The sequence below is a fragment of the Morone saxatilis genome, unplaced genomic scaffold, assembly GCF_004916995.1.
Source record: "Morone saxatilis isolate NCDOM2014 unplaced genomic scaffold, NCSU_SB_2.0 Contig5, whole genome shotgun sequence".
NCBI lineage: Eukaryota > Metazoa > Chordata > Actinopteri > Moronidae > Morone > Morone saxatilis.
Window position 1 is genome coordinate 829,983 of NW_023340095.1, and position 26,044 is coordinate 856,026.

The 26,044-nt window shown below is 46.2% G+C and overlaps 1 protein-coding gene across 33 annotated transcripts in view; it reads left to right on the forward strand.

Moving 5' to 3' along the window:
* ttn.2 (titin, tandem duplicate 2) overlaps positions 1 to 24,454 on the forward strand; it is a 212,218-nt gene extending 187,764 nt beyond the window's left edge. For all 33 annotated transcript variants that reach the window (XM_035676170.1, XM_035676193.1, XM_035676176.1 and 30 more), the window contains 30 exons: positions 33 to 1,799; positions 1,892 to 2,185; positions 2,296 to 2,583; positions 2,765 to 3,062; positions 3,178 to 3,514; positions 3,838 to 5,569; positions 5,681 to 5,983; positions 6,194 to 6,505; positions 6,670 to 6,960; positions 7,085 to 7,384; positions 7,642 to 7,783; positions 7,896 to 8,059; positions 8,173 to 8,475; positions 8,842 to 9,123; positions 9,229 to 9,822; positions 10,040 to 10,330; positions 10,459 to 10,758; positions 10,858 to 11,160; positions 11,268 to 11,570; positions 11,675 to 11,943; positions 12,058 to 12,373; positions 12,463 to 12,768; positions 13,215 to 13,514; positions 13,784 to 14,359; positions 14,610 to 14,915; positions 15,030 to 15,412; positions 15,728 to 15,938; positions 16,058 to 21,868; positions 21,974 to 22,267; positions 23,105 to 24,454. In XM_035676170.1, the coding sequence (XP_035532063.1) occupies positions 33 to 1,799; positions 1,892 to 2,185; positions 2,296 to 2,583; positions 2,765 to 3,062; positions 3,178 to 3,514; positions 3,838 to 5,569; positions 5,681 to 5,983; positions 6,194 to 6,505; positions 6,670 to 6,960; positions 7,085 to 7,384; positions 7,642 to 7,783; positions 7,896 to 8,059; positions 8,173 to 8,475; positions 8,842 to 9,123; positions 9,229 to 9,822; positions 10,040 to 10,330; positions 10,459 to 10,758; positions 10,858 to 11,160; positions 11,268 to 11,570; positions 11,675 to 11,943; positions 12,058 to 12,373; positions 12,463 to 12,768; positions 13,215 to 13,514; positions 13,784 to 14,359; positions 14,610 to 14,915; positions 15,030 to 15,412; positions 15,728 to 15,938; positions 16,058 to 21,868; positions 21,974 to 22,267; positions 23,105 to 23,397 (17,669 nt within the window). In that variant the 3' untranslated portion in view covers positions 23,398 to 24,454. The remainder of the gene's footprint in view (positions 1 to 32; positions 1,800 to 1,891; positions 2,186 to 2,295; positions 2,584 to 2,764; positions 3,063 to 3,177; positions 3,515 to 3,837; positions 5,570 to 5,680; positions 5,984 to 6,193; positions 6,506 to 6,669; positions 6,961 to 7,084; positions 7,385 to 7,641; positions 7,784 to 7,895; positions 8,060 to 8,172; positions 8,476 to 8,841; positions 9,124 to 9,228; positions 9,823 to 10,039; positions 10,331 to 10,458; positions 10,759 to 10,857; positions 11,161 to 11,267; positions 11,571 to 11,674; positions 11,944 to 12,057; positions 12,374 to 12,462; positions 12,769 to 13,214; positions 13,515 to 13,783; positions 14,360 to 14,609; positions 14,916 to 15,029; positions 15,413 to 15,727; positions 15,939 to 16,057; positions 21,869 to 21,973; positions 22,268 to 23,104) is intronic.
* The last annotated feature ends 1,590 nt before the right edge of the window (positions 24,455 to 26,044 follow it).

Genomic DNA, 26,044 nt, shown 5'->3' on the forward strand with positions numbered 1-26,044 from the left:
CTGGTCTTTCCCATTTCCCACCTCTCCCACAGAGGAGGCCGATTTGGACTTGGACGTTCCCATGACAACCCAGTACACAGCCAGAGCTGGCCGTGATGTTGAAGTGTTTATTCCCCTGAAGGGACGCCCTGCCCCCAATGTTACCTGGCGCCGTGATGACCGCAACATTACCGGTGACAACCGCTACACCATTAACAGCACTGAGCGAGCAACAACACTCCTCATCCCCAAGGTCACCCGTGACGACCGCGGCAAGTACCTGCTGGAGATTGAGAATGGTGTAGGAGAACCCAAGATAATCACAGTTTCCCTGAAGGTTCTGGACAGTCCAGCCACCTGCCAGAAATTGATGATTAAGAACGTGACAAGAGGAAAGCTGACACTGAGCTGGGAGGCTCCTCTTATTGAGGGTGGTTCCCCTGTCACTAATTACATTGTTGAGAAGAAGGCCTCCACCATGAAGGCTTACCAGGTGATCACCGCCGAGTGTGCCAACACATCTTACAAGGTTTCAGGCCTGGAGGAAGATAAAGCTTACTTCTTCCGTGTGTCTGCTGAAAACGAGTATGGTGTGGGTGACACTTGCGAGACCACTGAGCCTGTCAGAGCCACAGAAACCCCAGGAGCTGTTAAAGACCTGGTAATGGTGGACTCTACAAAAACCTCTGTTACCCTGCAGTGGACAAGACCTGACCACGATGGTGGCAGCTACATCACTGAATACATAATTGAGAAGAGAACCAAGGAAGATCCCACCTGGACTTTGGGTGCGACATGCAAACGCTGCAGCTGTGAGGTGACAGGACTCAAGGAGAATGCTGTCATGGACTTCAGAGTGTTTGCCAAGAATGAGAAGGGCAACAGTGACTTCTCTCAGATTGGTCCAATCACAGTGATGGACTTCCTCATTCCACCTGAGGCCAACCTTGTTGACTACCCCAATGGAGGGCTTGCTGTTCGTATTGGTCAGAACATCCACATCGAGTTGCCTTTCAAGGGTAAACCAAAACCTGCAATCAGCTGGCTAAAGGATAACTTGCCTCTGAAGGAAAGCGAGAAGGTTCGCTTCAGGACCACTGACAACAAGACTGCAGTCACAGTCAGGGGAGCCAAGAAAGAACATGCCGGCCAGTACACCTTGGTTCTGGACAATAGAGTTGTCAAGAACTACTTTGACATTAATGTGATAACTCTGGGACCTCCCTCAGTGCCTGTTGGTCCCATCCGCTTCGATGAGATTAAAGCCCAGAGTATCATCATCTCCTGGGATCAGCCAAAGGAAGACGGAGGTGGTGAGATCACCTGCTACAGCGTGGAGAAGCGTGAGATCTCCCAGGCCAACTGGAAGATGGTCTGCTCTAGTGTTGTCAGGACCACCTTTAAGATTCCCAACCTGGTCAAGGGAACTCATTACCAGTTCAGAGTCCGTGCAGAGAACAAGTATGGAGTCAGTGAATCACTCATCTCCCCAGAAATCGTTGCCCAGCACCAGTACAAACCTCCAGGCCCTCCAGGAAAGCCAGTGGCCTTCAACGTCACTAGTGATGGTATGACCATTAGGTGGGAGGCCCCAGGCTTCGATGGAGGATCCCCAATTTTGGGTTATCATGTTGAGAAGAAGGACAGGAACAGCCTCATGTGGCAGAAGGTGAACTCCACCATTATTTCTAACAAAGAGTACAGGATCATTGGTCTCATTGAGGGTTTGGAGTACTCCTTTAGAGTCTACGCTGAGAACAACGCCGGACTTAGTACTGTTAGTGAACAGAGCAAACATGCGCTCGCTATCTCCCCTGTTGGTAAGTACATGCTGTATTGGTTTGCTTTGCTATTAGTTCAGGATTTTTCAATCGAGCACTATGGATAACCTGCTTATTTTTCTTCTGTTTAGATCCACCTGGCAACCCTGTCTGCATCGATGTGACCAGAGACTCAGTCACCCTGCAGTGGGACATCCCCAAGAGGGACGGAGGCAGCAAAATTGTGGCCTACAGTGTGGAGAGGCGCCAAGGTAGAGGCAAATGGCTGCGGTGCAACTTCACTGATATCAGCGAGACCCAGTTCACTGTGACCAGCCTGTCTGCTGGAGACAGATTCGAGTTTAGAGTGATTGCCAGGAATGCTGTGGGCACAGTCAGTCCACCATCTAACTCCTCTGGATACATTATGACCAAGGATGAAAGCAGTAAGTATTTTCTAATTTCTAAAAATATAGAAAAATTAGTGAATAATAGGTTTTTCACAACCCTTTGATTATGCTGATTCCTCATTTGTTCATTCTCTTTGCACCTCTAGTTGCACCCGAGATCGAGTGGTCTCCAGACCAGGTGTCCACCCTGAGGGCTGGAGAGAATGTTAAGCTTGGCTGCTCTATCACAGGACGTCCCGTCCCCCAGGTTATCTGGTACAAAGATGGCAGAGAGATTGACAAGAGGATCATGATTGACATTGAGATTGCCACAAGCATTGGCGCCAGCAGTCTTTTTATCCGTGATGCTGATAGGAACCACCGTGGCATCTACACTGTAGAGGCCAAGAACAGCTCCGGTACTAAGAAAGCTGATGTCAATGTCAGAGTACAAGGTTGGTAAACAATGACTTGTTATTTGGTAAAGATTTATGATTCAAACATTTTTAAACCTGTTTCTATTATCACTTAAGCTCACAAAGGCATCATGAATATGATTTTACAATATCACAATTTGTGAATATTTTTCAAGTGACTCTAAAACTAAAACAAAAACTTTTTTCTGTTTCTCTGCAGATACCCCAGGACCTGTCGAGGGTCCCATCCGATTCACCGGCATCACGGCTGAGAAGTGCACCGTGTGGTGGAACCCACCAGAGAACGACGGCTGTGCCGCCATCACCCACTATATGGTGGAGAAGAGGGAGACATCCAGGATCTCCTGGGCCTTGGTCACCTCCAAATGTGAAGCATGTTCTTACAATGCCACCAACCTCATCAAGGGCAATGAGTACCAGTTCAGAATCTCTGCTGTCAACAAGTTTGGTGTCGGCAAACCACTGGACTCTGATCCTCTCATCGCACAGATGCAATACAGTAAGTAAAGTCACTCACAGTTCTTGTCTGACATATTTAGACATATTAACTGTCAATAACTTCCATTTAAAATATTTCCAAAAGATTTTCTAACTTACCACTCCCCCCACCCCCACTGTGCCCGATGCCCCTGGCACCCCAGATGCTACCCATGTGACCGGAAACAGCATCACTATGTGCTGGACCAGGCCAAGGTCAGATGGAGGAAACGAGATCAAACAATACATCCTAGAGAGAAGAGAGAAAAAGAGCCTGCGTTGGGTGAAGGTTTCCTCCAAGAGGGCCATCACGGAGCTAAGACACCGTGTCACTAACCTCACTGAGGGCAACGAGTATGAATTCCGAGTCATGGCTGAAAATGGCGCTGGTGTCGGACCGGCCAGCAGTACCTCCAGGCTCTTCAAATGCAGAGAGCCAACTAGTGCTCCTAGTGCCCCCACAGTAATCAAGGTAGGATTGCAGGGACACTGCATGGAATTGTAAAAGAAGAACCATTCATGTTAAGGTCAATCTTCAAATTCTCATCCTGATTTTCTTTTGTTTAATTTTCATTTCATAATTAACAAAAATCTGAATACACTGATAAATAAAGATATGAAGGCTATTTTGAATAGCTGAATCTTTATATTATTGAAAATCAGCTCACAAATCATGTTCTATTTTAGAACAGAAGAAACCTCAAAAATAACTTTAATGAAAAGAAGGAAAAGGAACAAAGAAAAATATACATTAGAAATTACACTATAAAACTATGCTCTTTTCTTGTTGTATAGGTCACTGACTCCACCAAGTCCTCAGTCAGCCTGGAATGGACCAAGCCTGTCTTCGATGGTGGCATGGAAATCATTGGCTATAATATTGATATGTGTAAGGCCAGTCTTGAGGAATGGCACAGAGTCAACAGCCAGATTTGCATCCACACCAGGTATACTGCCAAGGGCCTGGTGCCTGGAGAGCTCTATAAGTTCAGGGTCAGTGCTGTGAACGGATCTGGAGAGGGCGAAGCCTCAGTGATGCCCAACGCTGTTCAGGCTCTGGACAGACTTAGATCTCCTGAGATCGACATTGATGCCAATTTCAAGCAGACTCACATTGTAAAGAATGGCGGTACTGTCACCCTTCACATTGCCTTCCGTGGCAAACCAGCTCCTCTTGCCACCTGGTCTAAGGTAGATGGTGAGCTGCCTGTCATGGGCGATATCAACACCACAGATTCCTCCTCTACTTTGACCATTGAGGGTTGTACTAGGTACGAAGCTGGCAAATACACCCTGTTCCTGGAGAACAACAGCGGCCGCAAGTCCATCACATTCACTGTCAAAGTGCTGGACACACCCGGACCTCCAGGAGCCATCACTTTCAAAGACGTTACCCGCGGAGCCTTGACAATGATGTGGGATGCCCCTACCAATGATGGCGGATCCAGAATCCATCACTACCTTGTAGATAAGCGTGAGGCCAGCCGCCTGGCTTGGCAGGAGGTCAGCACCAAGTGCTCTCGACAGATAATCAGGGTAATTGGTCTGGATATTGGTGTGCAATATCTATTCAGGGTGACTGCAGTTAACCAGTATGGCCAAGGGGAACCTCACGAGATGACGGAGCCCATCATTGCCACAGAAGAACCTGCACCACCCAAGAGACTTGATGTTGTCGACACCACCAACTCCACAGCCTCCCTGGTGTGGCTGAAACCGGAGCATGATGGAGGTAGCCGCGTCAGAGGCTACATTGTTGAATTCAGAGCTAAAGGCACTGATCGCTGGGTTCTTGGCGGAGAGACAAAGTCCCAGAAGATGCTGGTCGAGGGTCTGCTTGAGAACACAGAGTATGACTTCAGAGTCAAGGCCAAGAACGATGCTGGAATCAGTGAGCCTCAGGGCACCTTTAGTTCTGTGGTCATTAAGGAGCCTCGCATCGAACCAACTGCTGACCTCAGCAGCATCACCAACCAGCTTATCACCTGCAAGCTCTCCAACACCTTCACAATCGACATCCCCATCAGCGGCAGGCCTGCACCTAAAGTCACCTGGAAGCTGGAGGAGATGAAGCTGAAGGAGACAGACAGAGTCATAATAAGAACCACAAAGGAGAGAACCACTCTCTTGGTGAGAGACAGCAAGAGAAGTGACAGTGGCAAATACTACCTGATCCTGGAGAATGCTGCTGGTGTGAAGACGTTCACAGTGACTGTACTTGTGGTTGGCAGACCAAGTCCACCTACAGGCCCTGTGGAGATTTCTGGAGTCTCATCAGAGACCTGCAACCTCGCCTGGTCGGCGCCAGCTGATGATGGCGGCTCTGATATCACCAACTACATTGTGGAAAAACGAGAAGCTGGCTCTGCCTCCTGGCAAGTGGTTAACTCCAGTGTGAAGAGAACCACAATCAAAGTGACTCATCTCACCAAGTATATGGAGTACACCTTCAGAGTGTGCGCTGAGAACAAGTTTGGAGTCAGCAAGTCCATTGAGTCGGCTCCTGTTGTCATTGAGCATCCATTTGGTAAGTTCTGTTCAAAGGTTATCCAAAAGTAAATGCAAGTCCTGTTTTTTTCATATTTATGGATGCCACATCGTTATCTCACTATATCTCACCTCACTTTAACTTCCACAGTTCCTCCAAGTCCTCCAAATCGTCCAGATGTGGTATCCGTGTCTGCCAACGCCATTAGTATCAAATGGGACCTGCCATATGCTGATGGTGGCAGCCAGGTGACAGGCTACTGGATCGAGAAGAAGGAGAGGAACACAATCCTCTGGGTGAGGGAGAACAAGCTACCCTGCCTGGAGTGCCATTACAAGGTGTCCAACCTGATTGAGGGCCTGGAGTACCAGTTCAGAGTATATGCCATGAACATCGCTGGACTCAGCAAGGCTAGCGAGGCCTCCAGACCTGTGCTGGCACTCAATCCTGTTGGTAAGGGAAATATTTATATCTTAACTACAAAAATGTGTTGTAAACCCATGACAGGTTGTCCGTCACATTTGTCCGTTAATTTGATTACAAAACACTTTTTACTGTTCTCCTCACTCAGCTAAAACAGTTTAACCCTTTAAGAAAATAAAAAGCGTTGTGATGAAAGCTGAGCTACAGTTTTACGGTAAACTTCTCCCTGTCCCTGCTTAGATCCTCCTGGTAAACCCGAGGTGACTGATATCACCCGCTCCTCTGTGTCGTTGTGCTGGACTGTGCCGTTCAATGACGGTGGCAGCAAGATCACTGGTTACGTGGTGGAGAGGAAAGTGTATAGCACAGATGAGTGGGACGACAACCGCTGGCTCAAGTGCAATTACACCACCATCACAGAGAACTACTTCACTGTCACCAACCTGGGAGAAGGAGAGACCTTTGAGTACCGCGTCATCGCCAAGAATGCCGCTGGCGTCCACAGTGCACCCTCTGAGTCCACTGGACCAGTCACATGCAAGGATGAGTACTGTAAGTTGGAGAGTTACAATTATTTTTGCTATTGTATGTGTATTGTATGTATCATCCTTACAAAAAGCTCAATGACATACAGTATAACTGTCATTTAAAATTGAATAAATAAAATTTAATTGAATTTATTGAGGTAAAAACCATTTGTTTCTTGCTTGTTGCAGCTCCTCCCAAAGCTGAGCTGGACAGCAAGCTTGCCCGTGAGACTGTTACCGTCACGGCTGGCTCTGACCTTGTCTTGGATGGTGCTGTGGGTGGTAAACCAGAACCCACAGTGTACTGGTCGAAGGGAGAAAAGATTTTGGAGCTCGGAGAGAAATACTCTTTGACCTACACCGCAACCAGAGCCATGGCTGTCATCAAGAACTGTGACAGATACGACACGGGCAGATACATCCTGACTGTCAAGAATGCCAGCGGAATCAAGACTGCCGCTGTGAATGTCAAAGTTCTGGGTAAGCAGCCAACAAACTACATGAATTAAACTGGAATTAACATAATTTTAAGTGTATCATAGTTGACTCTTAACTGTCAACAAAACTTGGCTTTCTGATCTAACCCTCGGTTTCTGTCTTTCAGACACTCCTGGAGCTCCAGCTGATAAGATTGTGATCAGCAGAGTGACAGAAGAGAAGTGTACAGTGTCCTGGAAGATTCCTCTGGAGGATGGTGGAGACACTGTCACCCATTATATCGTGGAGCGTCGTGAGACCAGCCGACTCAACTGGGTCATCATGGAGACCGAGTGCAAGTCACTGTCATGTGTCAGCTCCAGGCTGATCAAGAACAACGAGTATATCTTCAGAGTCAGAGGAGTCAACAAGTTCGGGCCTGGAGTTCCACTGGAGTCCGAACCCGTCATTGCCAGGAATGCCTATAGTAAGCCACATTGCTCTGAGTTGAGGCAATTTTCCTGATGGTGGCGCTATACCAACCATCTAAAGTAGAATTAGATATATATGAAACAATTATAAATAAATATTTACAACAATATCCGCCAAAGGTTTTAATGTTTTGAGTTATTTTTTAAAATCTATTTTAGTCTTTTACTTTAAAAAAGTTATGAAAACGTATAACTTATGAAAAGGGGAAACTAGATTTGTCTCTCTGACCTGTCCCACCCCTTTTCTCCTCAGCCATCACATCCCAGCCGGGAACTCCAGAGGCTACAACTGTGGGCAAGGAGCATGTCATCATCGAATGGCTTAAACCTGAGAGTGATGGAGGCAGTGAGATCAAAAACTACATAGTGGATAAACGAGAGAAGAGCAGCACGAGGTGGGATCAACTTCTAAAGACTTTAATGGACAGATTTTAGTTTTCGCTTCATGACATAATGATTCTTATTGCCTCTCTCTCACAATATCCTTGTGTTTCTTTTCTGGACCAGGTGGACCCGGGTGAATAAGACTTACACCATCTATGACACCCGTCTGAAGATCACAGGCCTGTTGGAAGGAAGCGAGTACCAGTTCAGAGTGACAGCTGTCAACGCTGCTGGATACAGCCAGCCCAGCGACGCCTCACCGTACATCCTCTGTAAAGACCCCATATGTAAGAGATTTTATTCACAGTCTTTCATTTTCAAAACCTTAAACTGTGTAAAAGGTTACAGTTCTTTGTTGCGACAAGCAGATATGAACATATTTGTATTTGTCCACTACAAGATGCCCCAGCTCCTCCATCAATGCCTCGCATCACTGATACAACCAAACACAGCATCAGCATGACCTGGACCAGGCCCATGTACGATGGTGGCTCAGACGTCACCGGCTACGTGGTGGAGATCCTTGAGGGGGACACAGAGCACTGGTACCGTGCCACCGCCAAACCTCTCAAGACCAACGAGTATGTGGCCGCGGGCCTGGCAGCCAGTAAGACGTACAGGTTCAGGGTAGCTGCCATCAACTGCAACGGCACCGGAGAGTTCAGTGAACCTAGCGCTGAGATCGAGCCACTGGAGAGAATTGGTGAGTCAAAGCAGATTTCTGTTTGATTTCTGTTTAGTTTAGTAATCACCTGTATCCATCATAGAGTTTTTATTACTATAATTAATGCAATATCCAAGAACTAATAACATCGCACAAGGTTGAAAAAGCTAAATTTAGTAAACACGCTTAGTTAAGTTTTATTATTAACAATGAATCTATCAATATCCATCAGAAACACTATAAATGATCCAGTTAGCCAAGCCAGTACATTTTTAACCTAATTTCTGAAATTACTATGTTGAGGTATTATAGACATTAGTGTTACTATTAGGATTACAATGGGAATATTCCAGAAAATGGCAATCACGACATTATCCCCTTACTATTCTTCATCCAACCATTCAGAAATGCCTGACCTGGAGCTGGCTGACGACCTGAAGAAAACGGTGTGTCTACGTGCCGGAGGAACCCTTCGCCTGATGGTATTTGTCACCGGCCGGCCGGCACCAGTAGTGTCTTGGAGGAAGACTGGTGTGGAGCTGCAGAGCCGTGGCTACATTGAGACCACAGATAGCTACACCTCGCTGATGGTGGAGAAGGTCAGTCGCTACGACTCTGGAAAATACATTGTGGAGGCAGAGAACCCATCGGGAAAGAAGACTGCCACCATCATGGTTAAAATCTATGGTATGTCATCCCAAGTTTCCACAGATATTACAATGAATTTTCGGGTAATGTGTATAAAAACACACACTAATATCTTCCATTCCTCAAATCATCTTCTTCCTGCAGACACTCCTGGCCCTCCAGGTTCTGTAAAGGTGAAGGACTACACCAAGGAGTCCGTTGTGATCACATGGGACATCCCAAGCATCGATGGTGGCGCCCACGTCAGCAACTACATCATAGAGAAGCGTGACGCCAACATGAAGTCATACAAGACTGTCACCACTGAGTGTAGGAAGACCCTGTTCAGGATCACCGGTCTGGAGGAGGGAATGTACTACCACTTCAGAGTCCTTCCAGAGAACATCTATGGCATCGGTGAGCCTTGTGAGACAGCCCAGCCCGTGCTGGTATGCGAGGTGCCGTCTGTGCCTCTGAACCTCCAGGTTGTCGATGTCACCAAGTCCACTGTCACGCTGCACTGGGAGAAACCGCTGCACGATGGCGGCAGCAGGCTGGCAGGCTACACCATCGAGGCCTGCAAAGTTGGCTCGGACAGGTGGAGTGCGGTGGCATCAGTCAAGTCCTCAGTGTCCAAGTACACCATCCAGTCCCTGACAGAGAACGACCAGTACCTGTTCAGACTCCGAGCCACAAACAGCAGGGGAGCCAGCGAACCCATGGACACTGTTAATCCTGTCACCATCGAGGACATCAAGGGTAAGATAACACATCCACAATTCATCACACAATAACTTCTGCCTTTGCTAAAACTCTGAAAAGCTTCACAGAAATCATTAAAATATGATGAACACTAAATCTGTATTATTGTTTAGAGATGGATCCTTCCTCTATTGCTATTCTAGTTTCTTCTGTTTTCCCCATTAAAAGTTCTTTCTATTAATAAAAACTGACTTGAATTGACTGTGCTTTTCAGTGACGCCCAAGATCGACATGACCAACATCCCTCAGAAGATTGTCCATGTGCACCGTGGCAAACCCATCGACCTCAACATCCCCATAAAGGCCAAACCGCAGCCTGTCTGCACCTGGTCCTTCGGTGGCGTCAAACTAAAGGACAGCCTGGACCGCATCAAGATTGACAGCAACGGCAATTACACCCACCTCGTCATTCGTGAGACCACCATCAACGACACAGGAGACTACACACTTGAGGTGAAAAATGCTGTTGGCGTCGCAACCGAGGTCATCAAGGTCATCATCCTTGGTAAGTAATGCACAAATTAAGGTTATACACAGAGATCTGAAAACCATAAAATCCAAATTATTTACTATATCAAGTGAAATGCAAATAATATGCAGATTCTAACCAACCACCTTTGTGTGTTTGTCCAGACAAACCTGGCATCCCAGTCGGTCCAATGAAGATCGAGGAGACTGACGGCGTGTCCGTGACAGTCAGCTGGGAACCTCCAGAGAAGGATGGTGGTGCCAATGTCAGTGGCTATGTGGTGGAGCAGCGCGATGCCCACCGGCCAGGCTGGAGCACTGTGTCCGAGTCAGTGACCCGACCCTGCTTCAAGTTTACCAGACTCTCAGAGGGAACCGAATATGTGTTCCGTGTTGCTGCCATGAATCGCTTTGGTGTTGGCAGCTTCCTTCAGTCCGAAGTGGTGGAATGCAAGAGCCCCAAGAGTGAGTTATCCTCCAAGCTCCAACAATTCAGACGCTCAGGGAATCTCTTATATTAATTTGTCATTCAATTAATCTATTAATCTATCTGCTCCTGTGTAGCTATCCCTGGACCTCCAAGCAGACCAGAGGTGCTGGATGTCACCCACGAGGGCATGACCCTGACCTGGCAACCACCCGAGGACAATGGTGGATCCACCATTGCTGGCTACATTATCGAACGTAAAGAGGCCAACTCTGACAGGTGGATGAGGATCAACAAGAATACAGTCACCATGACCAGGTACCGCTCCTCCGGCCTGATAGAGGGCCTGGAGTACGAACACCGCGTCACCGCCATCAACTCCAGAGGAACTGGCAAACCCAGCGAGAGCTCCGCCATCACCGTTGCCATGGATCCCATCGGTACATGTTACAAAGCTCAGTGCAGCTGCAGTGATACTGTAATTACATTTACCTATTTTCATCTTTATGAAAGGATTAATGAAACATATCTTTGTATTGTTGAACAGAGCCTCCAGGTCCTCCAGTTCAGCCCAGAGTCACTGACACCACCAGAACTTCAGTCTCTCTTGCCTGGCTGCCACCTGAAGAGGAGGGTGGTTCTGTCATTACTGGTTACTTGATCGAGATGCAGAAGGTGGACCAGGTGGAATGGACATTGTGCAACACCACGCCCACCAAGATGTGCGAGTACATTCTCACCCACATGCCCCAGGGTGCTGAGTACAAGTTTAGGGTCATAGCCTGCAACGCTGGCGGTTCTGGAGAGCCCGCTGAGATTACCGGAGTGGTTAAAGTCCAGGAAATGCTTGGTATTTCAGCAACATTCCACAATTTAAAGTTTGATTTTTCAGTCAAATAATCAACATACTTTCACAGAATCTGTAATTTAATTTACAAAATCTGTGTTCTTCAGATTATCCCGACTATGAACTTGATCGTAAATACGAGGAGGGCTACGTGGTGCGACAGGGTGGAGTCATCCGTCTGTCTGTACCCATTAAGGGAAAACCCATCCCTACATGCAAGTGGACCAAGGATGGTCGTGACATTTCCCACCGGGCCATGATTGCCACCTATGATGACATCACTGAGCTGGTCATCAAAGAGGCACACAAAGACGACACCGGTACCTACGACCTGGTGCTGGAAAACAAATGCGGCAGGAAGGCTGTGTACATCAAGGTTAGCACCTTATCTCACAGATTTTCAAGAAAATAAAATGTACTTAAGTAAAATTAAAAAATTGATTTTATTGGAATGGTTGTAACTCAACTTTCTGTATATTTTCCTCTCCAGGTGAAGGTGATCGGTCACCCTGATGCCCCAGAAGGGCCTCTGGAGTTTGACGATATTCAGGCCAGATCAGTCCGGGTCAGCTGGCGGCCACCATCAGATGATGGTGGTTCCGACATTCTAGGATACATTGTGGAAAGGCGGGAGGTACCCAAGGCTGCCTGGTGTACAGTGGATTCCCGGGTAATCGAGAACTCTCTGGTGGTGAAGGGCCTGAAGGAGAATGTGGAGTACCACTTCAAGGTCTCTGCTGAGAACCAGTTCGGTGTCAGCAGATCTCTCAAGTCTGAAGAGTCCGTAATACCAAAGACACCTCTTTGTGAGTACTGACAACTGATATTTGTCAAAATGTTCTGATTAGAAATATTGTAAACATTTGATTTCACATACAACGCATTTTCCCTTCAGGCCCACCAGAACCTCCCAGCAACCCACCAGAGATCATGGACGTTGCCAAGACTTTAGTGTCTCTGTCCTGGGCCCGCCCCCGGGATGATGGAGGCTCCCGCGTCACAGGATACTACGTGGAAAGGAGGGAGATTTCTACAGAGAAGTGGGTCCGCCACAACAAGACCCATATCACCACCACCATGTACAATGTCACTGGTCTCATCCCCGATGCAGAGTACATGTTCAGAGTGGTTGCTCAGAATGACATTGGGCAGAGTGAGCCTGGTCCTGCTTCAGAGCCTGTGGTCTGCAAAGATCCATTTGGTGAGTTAACATTACATGACATATTATTAGTATTATTAGACCTGTACTGTATATTCCAAGCCCTGTCTATAGCCTTTATTTTCTGCTAAACTATACTGCTGTATATATATTTTTTGTCCTGTGCAAAAATTTATTTTTACACCATGGCACTACCTCCTGCTGTAACTTTTGCAATATTCTATATCAATCTGTATAAAAGCTGTACATAGTGTACATATAACTTGTATTCTATTTTCTGCTTTCATGTATCTGGAGCTGCTGTAGCAAGTGACTTTCCCCAGTGAGGGATTAATGAAGTGTATTTTATCACGCTCATTTCTGCATGAGTAGACAAGACATTGAAATTTAAGACATAACTAATCTGAACATAAGGACATTTTTGCTACAACTGCATGTTACTTTAACTCTTCATGAGTATTAATTTCCTCCTGTCTGTCGTCTTATAGACAAACCCAGCCAACCAGGCGAGATCGACATCATCTCTGTCACCAAAGACTGCATCACTATCCACTGGCTCAGGCCCGAGCATGATGGTGGCAAGGAGATTCTGGGCTACTGGATTGAGTTTAGGGAGGCTGGAGAGAGTGCCTGGAAGAAATGCAACAAGGAGCGCTCCAAGGATCGTCAGTTCACCATGGGCGGCTTGATGGAAGCCACCGAGTACGAGTTCAGAATCTTCGCTGAGAATGAGACTGGATTCAGCCGACCTCGCCGCACACCCATGGGTATCAAGACCAAACTGAGCGGTGAGTGACTGCAGAGTTCTGTCAGATTCTATCAAACAGAATGGCCTGGCCAGAGTAACATTTATTTAAAAAATATTCATGTTAGCTGAATTCTATAACTCTCACAGCCAATTTGTGATGTGTCCCGAGTCTTACAAAGTAGATACTGAATTGTGTATTGTTGAATTTTATGTTTGCATTTCAGCATAAAGTTTTTACAGCAAAAAGTAAAAAGCATAAGAAATTGATTTTGATTGAAATCATCATTTTAATTGCCGATGTTTCTGCAGTTGGTGAGGCTCCAGCTTTGAAGGAAGAGATCGAGGATGTAACCACCAAGCTTGGCGAGTCCGGTACTCTCACCTGTGGCATCATCGGCAGGCCTCTGCCTGAGATCAAGTGGTACCGCTACGGCAAGGAACTGATCCAAAGCCGCAAGTATAAGATGAGCTCAGATGGCCGCAACCACTCCCTCAGCATCCTGACAGACGAGCAGGAAGACGAGGGTCAATACACTTGCAGGGCCATCAATGAGGCCGGTGAGATCGAGACCAGTGGCAAACTGCGCCTGCAGGCAGCACCTCAGTTCCACCCAGGCTTCCCTCTGAAGGAGAAGTACTTCGCTGGGGCTGGCACCAGCCTCCGTCTCCATGTGGTGTACATTGGGCGTCCCATCCCCCAGATCATGTGGTTCTATGGCAAGAAGCCTTTGAACCCATCAGAAAATGTGATTATTGAAAACACTGAAAGCTACACTCACTTGGTGGTGAGGAACGTTCAGAGGAAGACCAACGCCGGCCGCTACAAGGTGCAGCTCAGCAATGTGTATGGAACCATCGACACTGTGCTGCGTGTTGAAATCCAAGGTATGACCAGACTACGGAGAAATATTACAAAAAACAATCCAACATCCAATAATGACATTAGATTATCTTTAAAATTCAAATGAAAGTCAAGAATGAGAAACGGATGGATTTTTACATATATATATTAGTTAAATATTATTTGTCACACATATGAATTTGTTTCAAGTTTCAACCAACAAATAACTATTCCTATATATATGTATTTTTATATATATAAAAAAAGGCTGTTACTCATGACCTTTTTCTCCAGATAAACCATGCATACCTGAGGGCCCTGTTGTTGTTGATGCTCTGCTGAAGAGCTCAGTTGTCATCAGCTGGAAGGCTCCAAAGGATGACGGTGGCTCCATGATCACAAACTACATTGTAGAGAAGCGTGAGGCCAAAGAAGGAGAGCAGTGGCACCTGGTGTCTTCCTCTGTGTCTGGCACCAACTGCCGTGTCCCCAACCTGATAGAGAATGCCGGCTACTACTTCAGAGTCTCTGCCCAGAACCAGTATGGAGTCAGCGAGCCTCTGGAGATCCCATCAGTGTTAATCATCAAGAGTCCATTCGGTAAGTCAATTTATAATTTGTTTGCCAGGTTTGATTTCTATAGTTACATTGCAGAGAGGCAGGACTAACAGATACGTAGAGCACTACAGTAACATCCCCCTGTCTATTTCTCAGAAAAACCTGGCATCCCACAGCAACCCTTCATCATCAGCTCTACCAAGAACTCCTGTGTTGTCTGCTGGAAGCCTCCAAGCAGCGATGGTGGAGCGAAAATCACCAACTACTACCTGGAGAAACGTGAGAAGAAGCAGAACAAGTGGATGTCAGTAACCAGTAAGAAGGTTGTGGAGACCAGCTTCGAGGTCACAGGCTTGATCGAGGGCTTTGAGTATGAGTTCCGTGTCAAGTGTGACAACATGGGCGGTGAGAGTGACTGGAGTGAGATCTCTGCACCGATCATCCCCAAGTCCGACCAGGCTCCTCGTGCTCCTGCGTTCAGGGAGGAGATCAGGGACATGACCGTCAAATATCATGCCAATGCTACCTTTGTCACTAAGGTACTTTATTTAAACTACTATTGACATTTATTAAAGTCTAAATATGTAAAAACTACTAGCAATGGGACATTCAGAGTCAAATGAGATAATTGACATCAGTTTCATTTGATCAAGTGCCGGTGTTTCCCCTGCTTACAGTATTTGTTTTAAGATTGGCCAAACAAAGGATCTTTTCTTTATGTATATATAGATGTATGCCTATGACTCCAGTGAGTGAAGTTTTCCTATAATATTGGGAACGTAGGCCATTACTCTTTAAGTCAAAAAAAGTTGTCAGTAAATTAATTCTAACTTAGTTATTTTTCCTATGACAAGGTGGTGGGATATCCCAAGCCGGTGGTGAAATGGTACCGCAGTGGAAAGGAGATCCAGGCAGATGGAACCAAGATCAAAGCCCAGGAGTTCAAAGGAGGCTACTACCAGCTGGTCATCACTACTGCTGATGAGAACGATGCCACAGTTTACCAAGTCAGAGCAACCAACTCCTCAGGATCCATCTCTACAACAGCCAACCTGGAGGTGGAAGGTAATGATATAATTTTGGTATTGTTAATTCCTAAAATCAATTTTATTGTGTAATTCTTTAAAAGAAAGAAATCTTGATAAATATCAAACTAATGTTGTGTTTTATCATTTTAATTACAGTTCCTGCTAAGATCCACCTGCCCAAGGAGCTCCAGGGAATGGGAGCCGTCCATGCTGTCCGTGGCGATCACATAACCATCAAGATCCCTATCTCTGGCAAGCCTGAGCCAGCAATCATTTGGCAGAAGGGTCAGGAGATCCTCTCCAACTCTCCTTATTACCAGGTCATCACTACCAGGTCTTTCACCTCCTTGGTCTTCCAGAAGGGAGTGCAGAAGAAGGATACTGGCTACTATATTATAACTGCAAAGAACAGGTTCGGAACAGACAAGCAAACCATTGAGGTTAACGTGGCTGACATACCTGAAGCTCCAAAGAATCTTGTTGTCAGTGACATTGGTCGGGACTCCATCACCTTGACCTGGGAGCCCCCTGCCAATGATGGTGGAAGTGACATCACTAGTTACATTGTGGAGAAGTGTCCCACCACTGCTGATAGATGGATCCGTGCTGGACAGACCACAGACTGCAGCATCAACATCATCAACATATTTGGCAAAACTAAGTACCAGTTCCGCGTCATCGCTGAAAATCAGTATGGATTGAGCCCTCCATGTCAACCAACTGAGCCCATCACCACAAAGGAAGACAAGTCTGTGATTAGGAACTATGACGAGGAGGTGGACGAAACCAGAGAGGTAACCAAGGAGGAGGCTCTGTTCTACAAGGTGAAGGAGCTGTCTACCAAGTACACCATCTCTGAGGAACTTGCTCGTTGCCAGTTTGGAGTAGTCCACCGCTGTGTGGAGATTGCCACAAAGAAGACCTTCATGGCCAAGTTTATCAAGGTCAAAGGAACTGACCGTGAGTTGGTTCTTAGGGAAATTGAGGCCCTCAACGTAGCAAGGCACATGAATATAATCTACCTACATGAATACTTTGAAAGCATGGAAGAGATCATCCTGATCTTTGAATTCATTTCTGGAGTTGACATCTTTGAACGCCTTGGCACCTGCCACTTCGAGCTCACAGAGCAGGAGATTGTCCGCTACCTGAGACAAGTCTGCTCTGCCCTCAAGTTCATGCATAGCCACAACTTTGGCCACTTTGATATCCGCCCAGACAACATTGTCTACACCACAAGGAGAAGCACCACCATAAAGATTATTGAGATGGGCCAGGCTAGGCTGCTGGTGCCAGGAGAAAACATCAGAATGCTGTTCACAGCTCCAGAGTACTGCGCCCCTGAGATCCACCGTCACGACCTGGTCACAACAGCCACTGATATGTGGTCTGTTGGTGTAATGGCCTATGTTCTGCTCAGTGGCCTTAATCCATTTGCGGCAGAGTCCGTTACAAAGATGATTGAGAACATCTCCAACTGTGAGTACGTCTTTGACAGTGAAGCGTTTAAGGACATCAGCCTGGAGGCTATGGACTTTGTGGACAGACTTCTAGTCAAAGACAGGAAGCTCCGTATGACAGCCCATGAGGCTCTGGAACACCCATGGCTCAAGATGAAGATTGAATATGTCAGCAACAAGATCATTAAGACACTGAGACACAGAAGGTACTATCAGAGCCTGGTGAAGAGGACAGATACCATTGTATCAGCAGCTCGTGTGGCCTATGGTGGCGCCTTCAGGAACCAGAGAGGATTGGCTGTGGGTAAAGTGAAGATTGGAACTGAGTACCATGGTCTCCGCACTGGTCCAGTCATGCATGGCTCAGCTGAGGAAGGTGGCCATGTCAGATTCACTTGCAGCATCACCAACTATGACAAGAGCACACAGGTGTCATGGTACTTTGGTAACCGTCAGCTACACCCAAGTCCCAAGTATGAAATCACTTACAGTAAAGGCTTTGCCAGCATCTATGTAAAGGACATTGAAGAGAGTGATGATGGAGTGTACAGATGCAAGGTGGTAAGTGATGATGGAGAGGACAGTGCTTATGGCGAGCTTTTTGTTGAGACAGTGAGGAGCATCAGAGAGCACTATATTAGCCGGTCCATTAAGAAACTGAGAAGGAGAGTCGACAAGACTAAACTCCTGCAGAGACCACCAGAATTCACTTTGCCTCTGTACAATCGCACTGCCTACATTGGTGAAGATGTGCGTTTTGGTGTCACTATTACAGTGCACCCAGAGCCTCATGTAACATGGCTTAAGAATGGTGAGAGAATCAAGCCAGGGGATCATGATCACAAGTACACATTCACCAGTGATAAGGGTCTGTACCAGCTGATGATTCACAACCTGGACTTGAGCGATGATGCTGAATACACCGTCATGGCCCACAACAAGTTTGGAGAAGACAGCTGCAAGGCCCGTCTCACTGTGACACCTCATCCTGTGATGGAGGAAACTATGAGGCCCATGTTCAAACGTCTTCTGGCTAATGTTGAGTGTGTAGAAGGACATAGTGTCCGCTTCGAGCTCAGGGTCTCAGGAATCCCAGCTCCTACTCTAAAATGGGAGAAGGATGGCCGTGCATTACAGTTTGGCCCCAAGGTTGTTGTCATACAGGAAGACACTGAGTACCATGTCCTGCACATAAGAGAGACCCTGCTTGAGGACTCCGGTGTGTACAAGGTTACTGCAACCAACTCTGCTGGCTCTGCAACCTGCCAGGCTACATTGAAGGTGGATCGCCTTACTTACACCAGGAGAGAGTACAAGAGCGAAGAGGAGAAATACAGACACATCCAGAAACAAATTGAGAAGACAAACAAGCTGGCTCAGCAAATTGTTGCCACTGAGGAGCTTGTGCCTCTAAACCCCACAGCCCAGGAGGCTCTCAAATTTGCTGCAGAGATTTACAAGCCCGCAGTTAGCACCAAGAACGTTGAGGGCGAATTCGACATCACAGTCGTGAAGTCCGAGACCAAGAAGCTGGAGGAGGAGAGGAGGATCTTCATGCCATATGAGATCCCTGAGCCTATTGTTCATGATCCCAAAACTCTGGATGAGGACAAGGGTATCAAACAGTTTGTGCCTTTATCTGACATGAAGTGGTACAGAAAGCTCAAAGACCAGTATGAGATTTCAGAGAGGATGGAGAGGATTGTACAGAAGAGGCAGAGACGTATTCGCCTGTCCAGGTGGGAGCAGTTTTATGTCATGCCCCTCCCTAGAATCACCGACCAGTACAGGCCAAGATGGCGTATTCCAAAACTCACTCTAGATGATCTGGAGACTGTCAGACCTGCCCGTCGTTCACCATCTCCTGAATCAGAGGTCTCCTTCAGATCCAGAAGGAGATCTCTGGGAGACCTTAGTGATGAGGAGCTGCTGATGCCTGTGGATGACTACCTTTCCATGAGGAGAACAGAGGAGGAAAGAATGATGCTGGAGGATGAACTGGAGCTCGGCTTTTCTGCCTCTCCTACCGGCAGCCCGGTCCGCGTTGAGCGCCATGCTGTGGAACATGAAGACAGGAGGCATGAGGTAAGGCACGAGGCTGTCGAGGTTGCTGAGACAAAGAAGAAACGCACTGTTTCTCAGTATATGAGGAGGAGAAGATCGCTGTCTCCCACGTACATTGAGCTGATGCGTCCAGTGTCAGAGCTGATCAGACCACCACGTGCCAGGCCTCCTGTGGAAGCGGAGGGAGAGGTTGTGGTCAGGAGGTCCCCCACTCCTGAGAGGACACGTCCCCGTTCTCCTAGCCCTATCAGGTCTGTTGAGAGGTCATCCCGCTCCTCCTCCAGGTTTGAGCGGTCTGCCCGCTTTGACATCATGTCCCGCTACGAGGCCAGGAAGGCTGCTCTGAAGTCTGAGAGGAAATATCAGGTGGTTAGTCAGACACCTTTCAGCCTGGACCATGCTCCTCGTGTGACTGTCAGGATGCGCTCTCATCGCATTCCAATTGGCCAAGACACCAAATTCACCTTGAACATCCAAGCAAAGCCAGAAGCCGAGGTTAAGTGGTTCCACAATGGAACTGAAATCTTTGAAAGCAGCGAGAAATACATCTTCATCAACATGAGTGGTGTTTTGTCCATCACTATTCTGGAGTGCCAGGAAGAGGACAGTGGCACATACCGCTGTGTGTGCTCCAACTCCAAGGGTGAGGCTTCTGACTATGCCACCCTTGAAGTGTCAGGTGGTGGCTACACGACCTTCTCTTCCCGCCGCAGGGATGAGGATGCTCCCAAAGCATATGTCCCTGAAGTCACTCGAGTTGACCACTACCACACCACCCACTTCAAAGCTGGCTATGCTTCTGAGACCCACCTTGAGGTGGAAGAGAGCAAGTCTAAGCTAACTGAGACACATGAGGTTGTCACACGAGAAAGATATGCTGCCTCCGCTGAGAGGTACTCCTCCGCTGAGAGGTACGCCTCTGCTGAGAGGTACGTCTCTGCTGAGAGGTACTCCTCTGCTGAGAGGTATGCTGATTACCTGTCATCTGGTTCCTCCTACTCATCGGAAAAGTTTTCTTTGACTGGGAAACAAACCACATCTGAATCTAAACTGAAGTCATCATCTGCTGTGGTTGCTGAGGAAGTTGCTGTACACAAGGTGAAGCCTTCTCTTCCTGCTAGAATCCTCACTAAGCCCCAATCTGTGACAGTTGCAGAGGGAGAGACAGCCAGATTCTCCTGTGATATCGACGGTGAACCAGCACCCACTGTAACATGGATGCACGAGAGCAGAACCATCACCTCATCTCACCGGGTTCATGTCACCACCACTCAGTACAAGTCCAGCCTGGAGATCTCCTCTGTGATGGCCTCCGATGAGGGCAGTTACACTGTGGTGGTAGAGAACTCAGCAGGCAGACAGGAAGCTCACTTCACCCTGACCATCCGCAGACCAGTTCCCAAAGAGGAAGTCAAGGCTGTAAAATCCCCTGAGCCATCTGTGAAGTCACCCACTCCCAGTATAAAGTCACCAGAGCCACCAGCCACGCCATCACCCGCTCCCTCCGTAACTTCCCCTGTCCCCAGCGTCAAGTCCCCTGAGCCTTCCATTAAATCACCAGCTCCAAGTGTTAAGTCCCCTGAACCAAGTGTAACATCTCCATCTCCAAGTTTGAAGTCACCAACGCTGAGTGTGAAGTCTCCTGAACCAGAGGGAATTAAATCTCCTAGGGGCGTCAAGTCTCCTGAGCCCATTTCACCCTCTCCAGCACCCAGCTTAAAATCACCAGCTCCAAGTGTCAAATCTCCTGAACCTGAGGGAGTTAAGTCACCACGGGGTTTAAAATCTCCTGAACCCAGACTCAAGTCACCACTCAAGTCCCCAGAAGGAGTGAAGTCACCTGAGCCTGAGGGAGTAAAATCACCTCGGGGAGTCAAATCTCCAGAACCTGCAGGACTCAAAACACCAAGAGGAGTGAAGTCCCCAGAACCAGCTGGAATCAAAACACCGAGAGGCATCAAGTCCCCAGAACCTTCAGGCCTCAAATCCCCACGGGCCTTGAAGTCCCCTGAGCCTGAGGGACTCAAATCACCACCTAGGATGAAGTCTCCTCCACCCATCATGTCCCCCAAGAGAGTTATGTCTCCACCCACTGTCAAATCCCCAACCCCGAAACCTCCCAAGGTCCTGAGTCAGGTAACAGCTGAGGCCTGTGAGGGCTCGGTGAGGATGTCCTGTGTCTGCGAGAGCAGCGTCAGGGAGGTGGTGTGGTACGTCAACGGGAGGAGGCTTTCGCAGAGCAGCCACTTTGAGATGCACTACTCTGAGGGCTCCTGCAGCCTTCTAATCCACGACTTGGCAGACAGTGATCAGGGAGAGTACACCTGTGAGATGACATCAGAGGGAGGAGTATCCAAATCCTCGTTCTCCTTCACTGGACAGGTGTTCCAGTCCATACGCATGAAGGTCACAGCCTACCATGAACAGAAACTGGCACTTAAAGGTGAGCACCTGTCTCAAGTGTAAAAGTAGATTTAGTCCAATTTTATTCTGACATAGCCTTACCTTTAATCTGAAAATTCACCATTTCTATCTCTACCCTAATCAGGATCTATGACGATGGGTCACAAAGAGTCGTCGTCATCCATGAGCTCATCCATGATGATGAAGAAAGAAATGCACACAATGGAGGAGTCGTCCTCCTTCTCTTCCTCCGCCCAGCAGGCAATGATGTCATCCATGATGGAGTCCAGCTCCTTCAGCAGCATGGCGGCTGAGATGAAGTTTGAGACCATGTCCATGTCCAGCATGTCCTCAGTGGCGTCTGAGACGTACGCCATGAGCTCCAGCAGTCTCACGGAGATGTCCTCCCTCATGGAGGGATCCTCAATCAGAGCAATCGGTAAGACGGTCGGTAATTAAACCTGAAGGGCCGTCCCCACAAAGATTCTCCTCGTTGACAAGTAGTTGTTAGTTCAAGCCAATAGTCGACTAGTTATTGCATGTTTATGATGTATATATACTTAAATTCTAACGGAAAAAGCGGTAATGATTCTGAATGAGTGTTCAAAACATGGAATAAATAACTCCCATCTTCACGAAAACGTGTATAGATGTATAACTTTACCAGTAACTCACTACAAACTTGAGCCACTGTAAATCAGCTGGCCTCCGTCAGGCTCGGATGCGGTGAGTCCGGTTCTGTTGCCCGCTCGCACAACTCCGGTTCTAGTGCTCATACTCCTATGCTAGCTCCCGTGCTAGTAGTGTAAACAAACTTTCCTTCCAGCTCCCAATCCAGGTTGAGTCAGCTGATGGGACTGCTAAGTAGCTAATGGCAGCTAGTACGTGTGTACTTCCTGTCTTACAAGAGAAAAGGTCCGTGTTGCAACAATCTCCTGAAGTACTGAACAGTTTAACATTTTTGACGACTAATGAAAAGTCGGTCGACTGAGACTCTTCTCATCCACCATTTATTCGGCTATTAGTCGGCATCCCTAGAAACATGTTTAATATTGTGTCATTTTAAAGGGAGCTCGGCTTTATCTTCATCACTATTTCACTAATATTTATATGCAAGAGTTGTTTTGAAGTCTATTTAGAAAAACCTTTTTTGTACCTGAATTTGAAAATCTAAATGTTGTCTTTTAAACTTTCTGTTGTAAAAATGTTTTGCAAAAAAACATTATTTTTTTTAAAACCTTTGAGTGTACTGATGTAGGTATGCTGTGGTTTCCAGGTTCTGCTCCCAGGATCGAGGCTCTGCCAGAAGACATCAGCATTGAGCCGGGCAAAATCTTAACAGTCGCCTGCGCCTTCTCCGGCGACGCCAAACACATTGAGTGGTCTCGTGGCGGTAAAACCATTGAGGTGACTGCCGGCGGACGCTTCCACATCGAGACCACGGAGGACCTGACCACCCTCATCATCACCGGGGTGAAGGAGGAGGACGCTGGAACCTACACCCTGAAACTGTCCAACGAGCTCGGATCTGACACAGCGACTGTTCACATTAGCATTCGATCAGTGTAAAAAAAAAAAAATCTAATCTTGCAATCTTCCCCTTTTCCCTACTTCCATGCCTTTTTATTTATTAATTGAGCGAAATAATCTACTTGATAAAGATCTGGATTTCTGTTCTTGTAAATATGAACTATTTTTGTACCAATCTTGACATTAATTTATGCCAAACTAGACTAAAGTCTAAAGTTGTTATAAAATGTGCCATATTGGATAACTATGACTTAGGATTTTTGATCCATTTTTCTGTGACATGTACATAATGTATATAGCCGAATTTAACGGTTATGGGAAATGTATGAATTGTTATTTATGACAATAATATTAACTGAAACAAAATGAAACTAAATGTGGTTTAACAGGAGAAAGTTTCACCAGGAACGAATACCCTGTTAAACTAAGAAACTAAACTCTGTGCCTCAACGATAAGTTGAAGTCTTAAGATTGCCTCAACAGGTAGAGAGGCTCCCTGTTGATGTTAACTCAATCAGAGACAGAACTATGAATGCACTGCTGGAGAGTAGGAGCAGTGCTGTTGCATTGCAACAAGAGCGTGAGATCCTGAGTGCTGTTTGCATATACCCTCATGTAAGCAGGACGACTGGACCTCGCACTCTGACTGATTATGTCATACCGCCATTTCGATGACACGCTCACAGTGCGAGCGGCCTGCACTCCCTGAGCACAAGTGTTTCTTTTTTGTTTTGTGCTCTGCTTCTGGCAAACGATCGCTCGCTGGACTCTTCAGTTTACCATCAACCTGGCCAATCACGAAAAAAAAAATAATAAGAGTCCATCCGGTGCTTGTTTGCAGAGGCAGAGCTGTCTCTCGGAGGTCTGCAGTGTGTTTGTGTGTTAGTTTTTAGTTCACCTGTCAGTCAAGCTGGGCGCCGCCAAGCAGACGTACCGCAGCCGTAACCAACCGCCGCTGCGCTAGACGAGGACGGAGAGAAGCGTGGTGTCGCATGTCGCTCAGCACTTTGGTTTGATTGAAGTTTAGCGTTATTTTTGCAGCCTCCTTGAGTTTTTCTCCAATTATTGATTTAATAAAGCATGATTATCAGCACTACAGGAAGTCTCTCTGTGCTTATTTGTGTCCTTTATTGTTCATGTTTCAGATCGCACACACACATTCAGGCTTCCATTATGACTTTGTCAATGATAAACTTGATATTTAGGGTCCATGTTTCAGCACCATATGAGCTCTAATCTGAATATCACATGAATTATATATTTAGTAGATCTTCACTGAAGCTACACTGGATGAAATAGACCATCACATGCTGTTCTCATTCTGCTGTCCATTTTGTGTTTCTTCGATCTGACTGTCTAGAAGCCTCCGGGAGGGGCTGCAGTAGGAATTTATAGACATGCAGCGCGGACAGAGGTGTTGAGAAAAACACACCAGCATGTGATGCAACAATTGCTGCAGTCTGAAATTGACATTGACCTTTAATGGTAATTAACAGGACCGTTACGTAACTCTAAAACCCCAAAACTGTACCAGAATCAGGTTTATTGACAAGTAGATTTTCACCTAAAGTACAGCCTCAGTATTTTATTACAATAAAAACTGTAAGTAGAAAATATAAAGGAAGATAAAAAACAAGTTCTGTAAGTGGACAGGGACACTGGAAGTCAGTATGAGTTCAAGGTGTTGCAAAAAATCTGTATAATAACATCCTAGTAAATGCTGAATGCATGACATTCATGTTGTTTTTTGCATTAATTTGAATGGCCAGGATCATTTTTTAGCCTATTAAATAAATTGTGGCACACATCATTCAAGACAAAAAATAAAAAATAAAAAACATTAAAGACTGTTACAACTCTACATGGACAATGGGGGGTCAGTTTTTTGTGCACTTTTACGGAGCTGGCTCTACAAACTCTCAATTGTACTGTGTACAATGCAATAAAGGCTTTCCATTCAATTCAATCATATTTTACAATCAATTATTATTATATTAATATAATATATTATTATTATATTATATATATTACGATATAGTATTATTATTATTATTATTATTATATATTAACAATATATGAAGTATTACCTATTGTATGTACATATCATATCTTGTGTATATATATATATATGTTGTCCATATTATATATGATATATTGTGTATATATATACCAGTATGTATGTAATGCACACTGCACAGGCTAAATATATAGACACATGTTTACAATTATATCAATTATTGTATTTTAATGTACCTGGCTGCTATGACACCCAATTCCCTTCGGGTTAAATAAAGCTACTATCTATCTATCTACTTATCTATCTTATCTATCTATTTATCTATCTATCTATCTATCTTATCTATCTATCTATCGTATCATCATCATCATCATCATCATCATCAACACCAGACTCCCTTTAAAAAAGCCCACCAGAGTTTCTGGAGTGATAAACTGGTTCAGCTCCATTCATTTTATTCTAAATATCGGTATATTGTCTCTTTTAATCGTTATTCAATTTCTATTTTATTGTAACACCACATGGTGAAAACTTACTTGGTCTGATTCTGATTCTTTATAAACTTTGTGAAACTGTTCAGTGTTTCCTCCTTCCTCTGTGACCTGTCTGTCTGTCTGTCTGTCTGTCTGTGTCTGTTTGCAAGTCCATTACCTAATCAACGACTCCCCA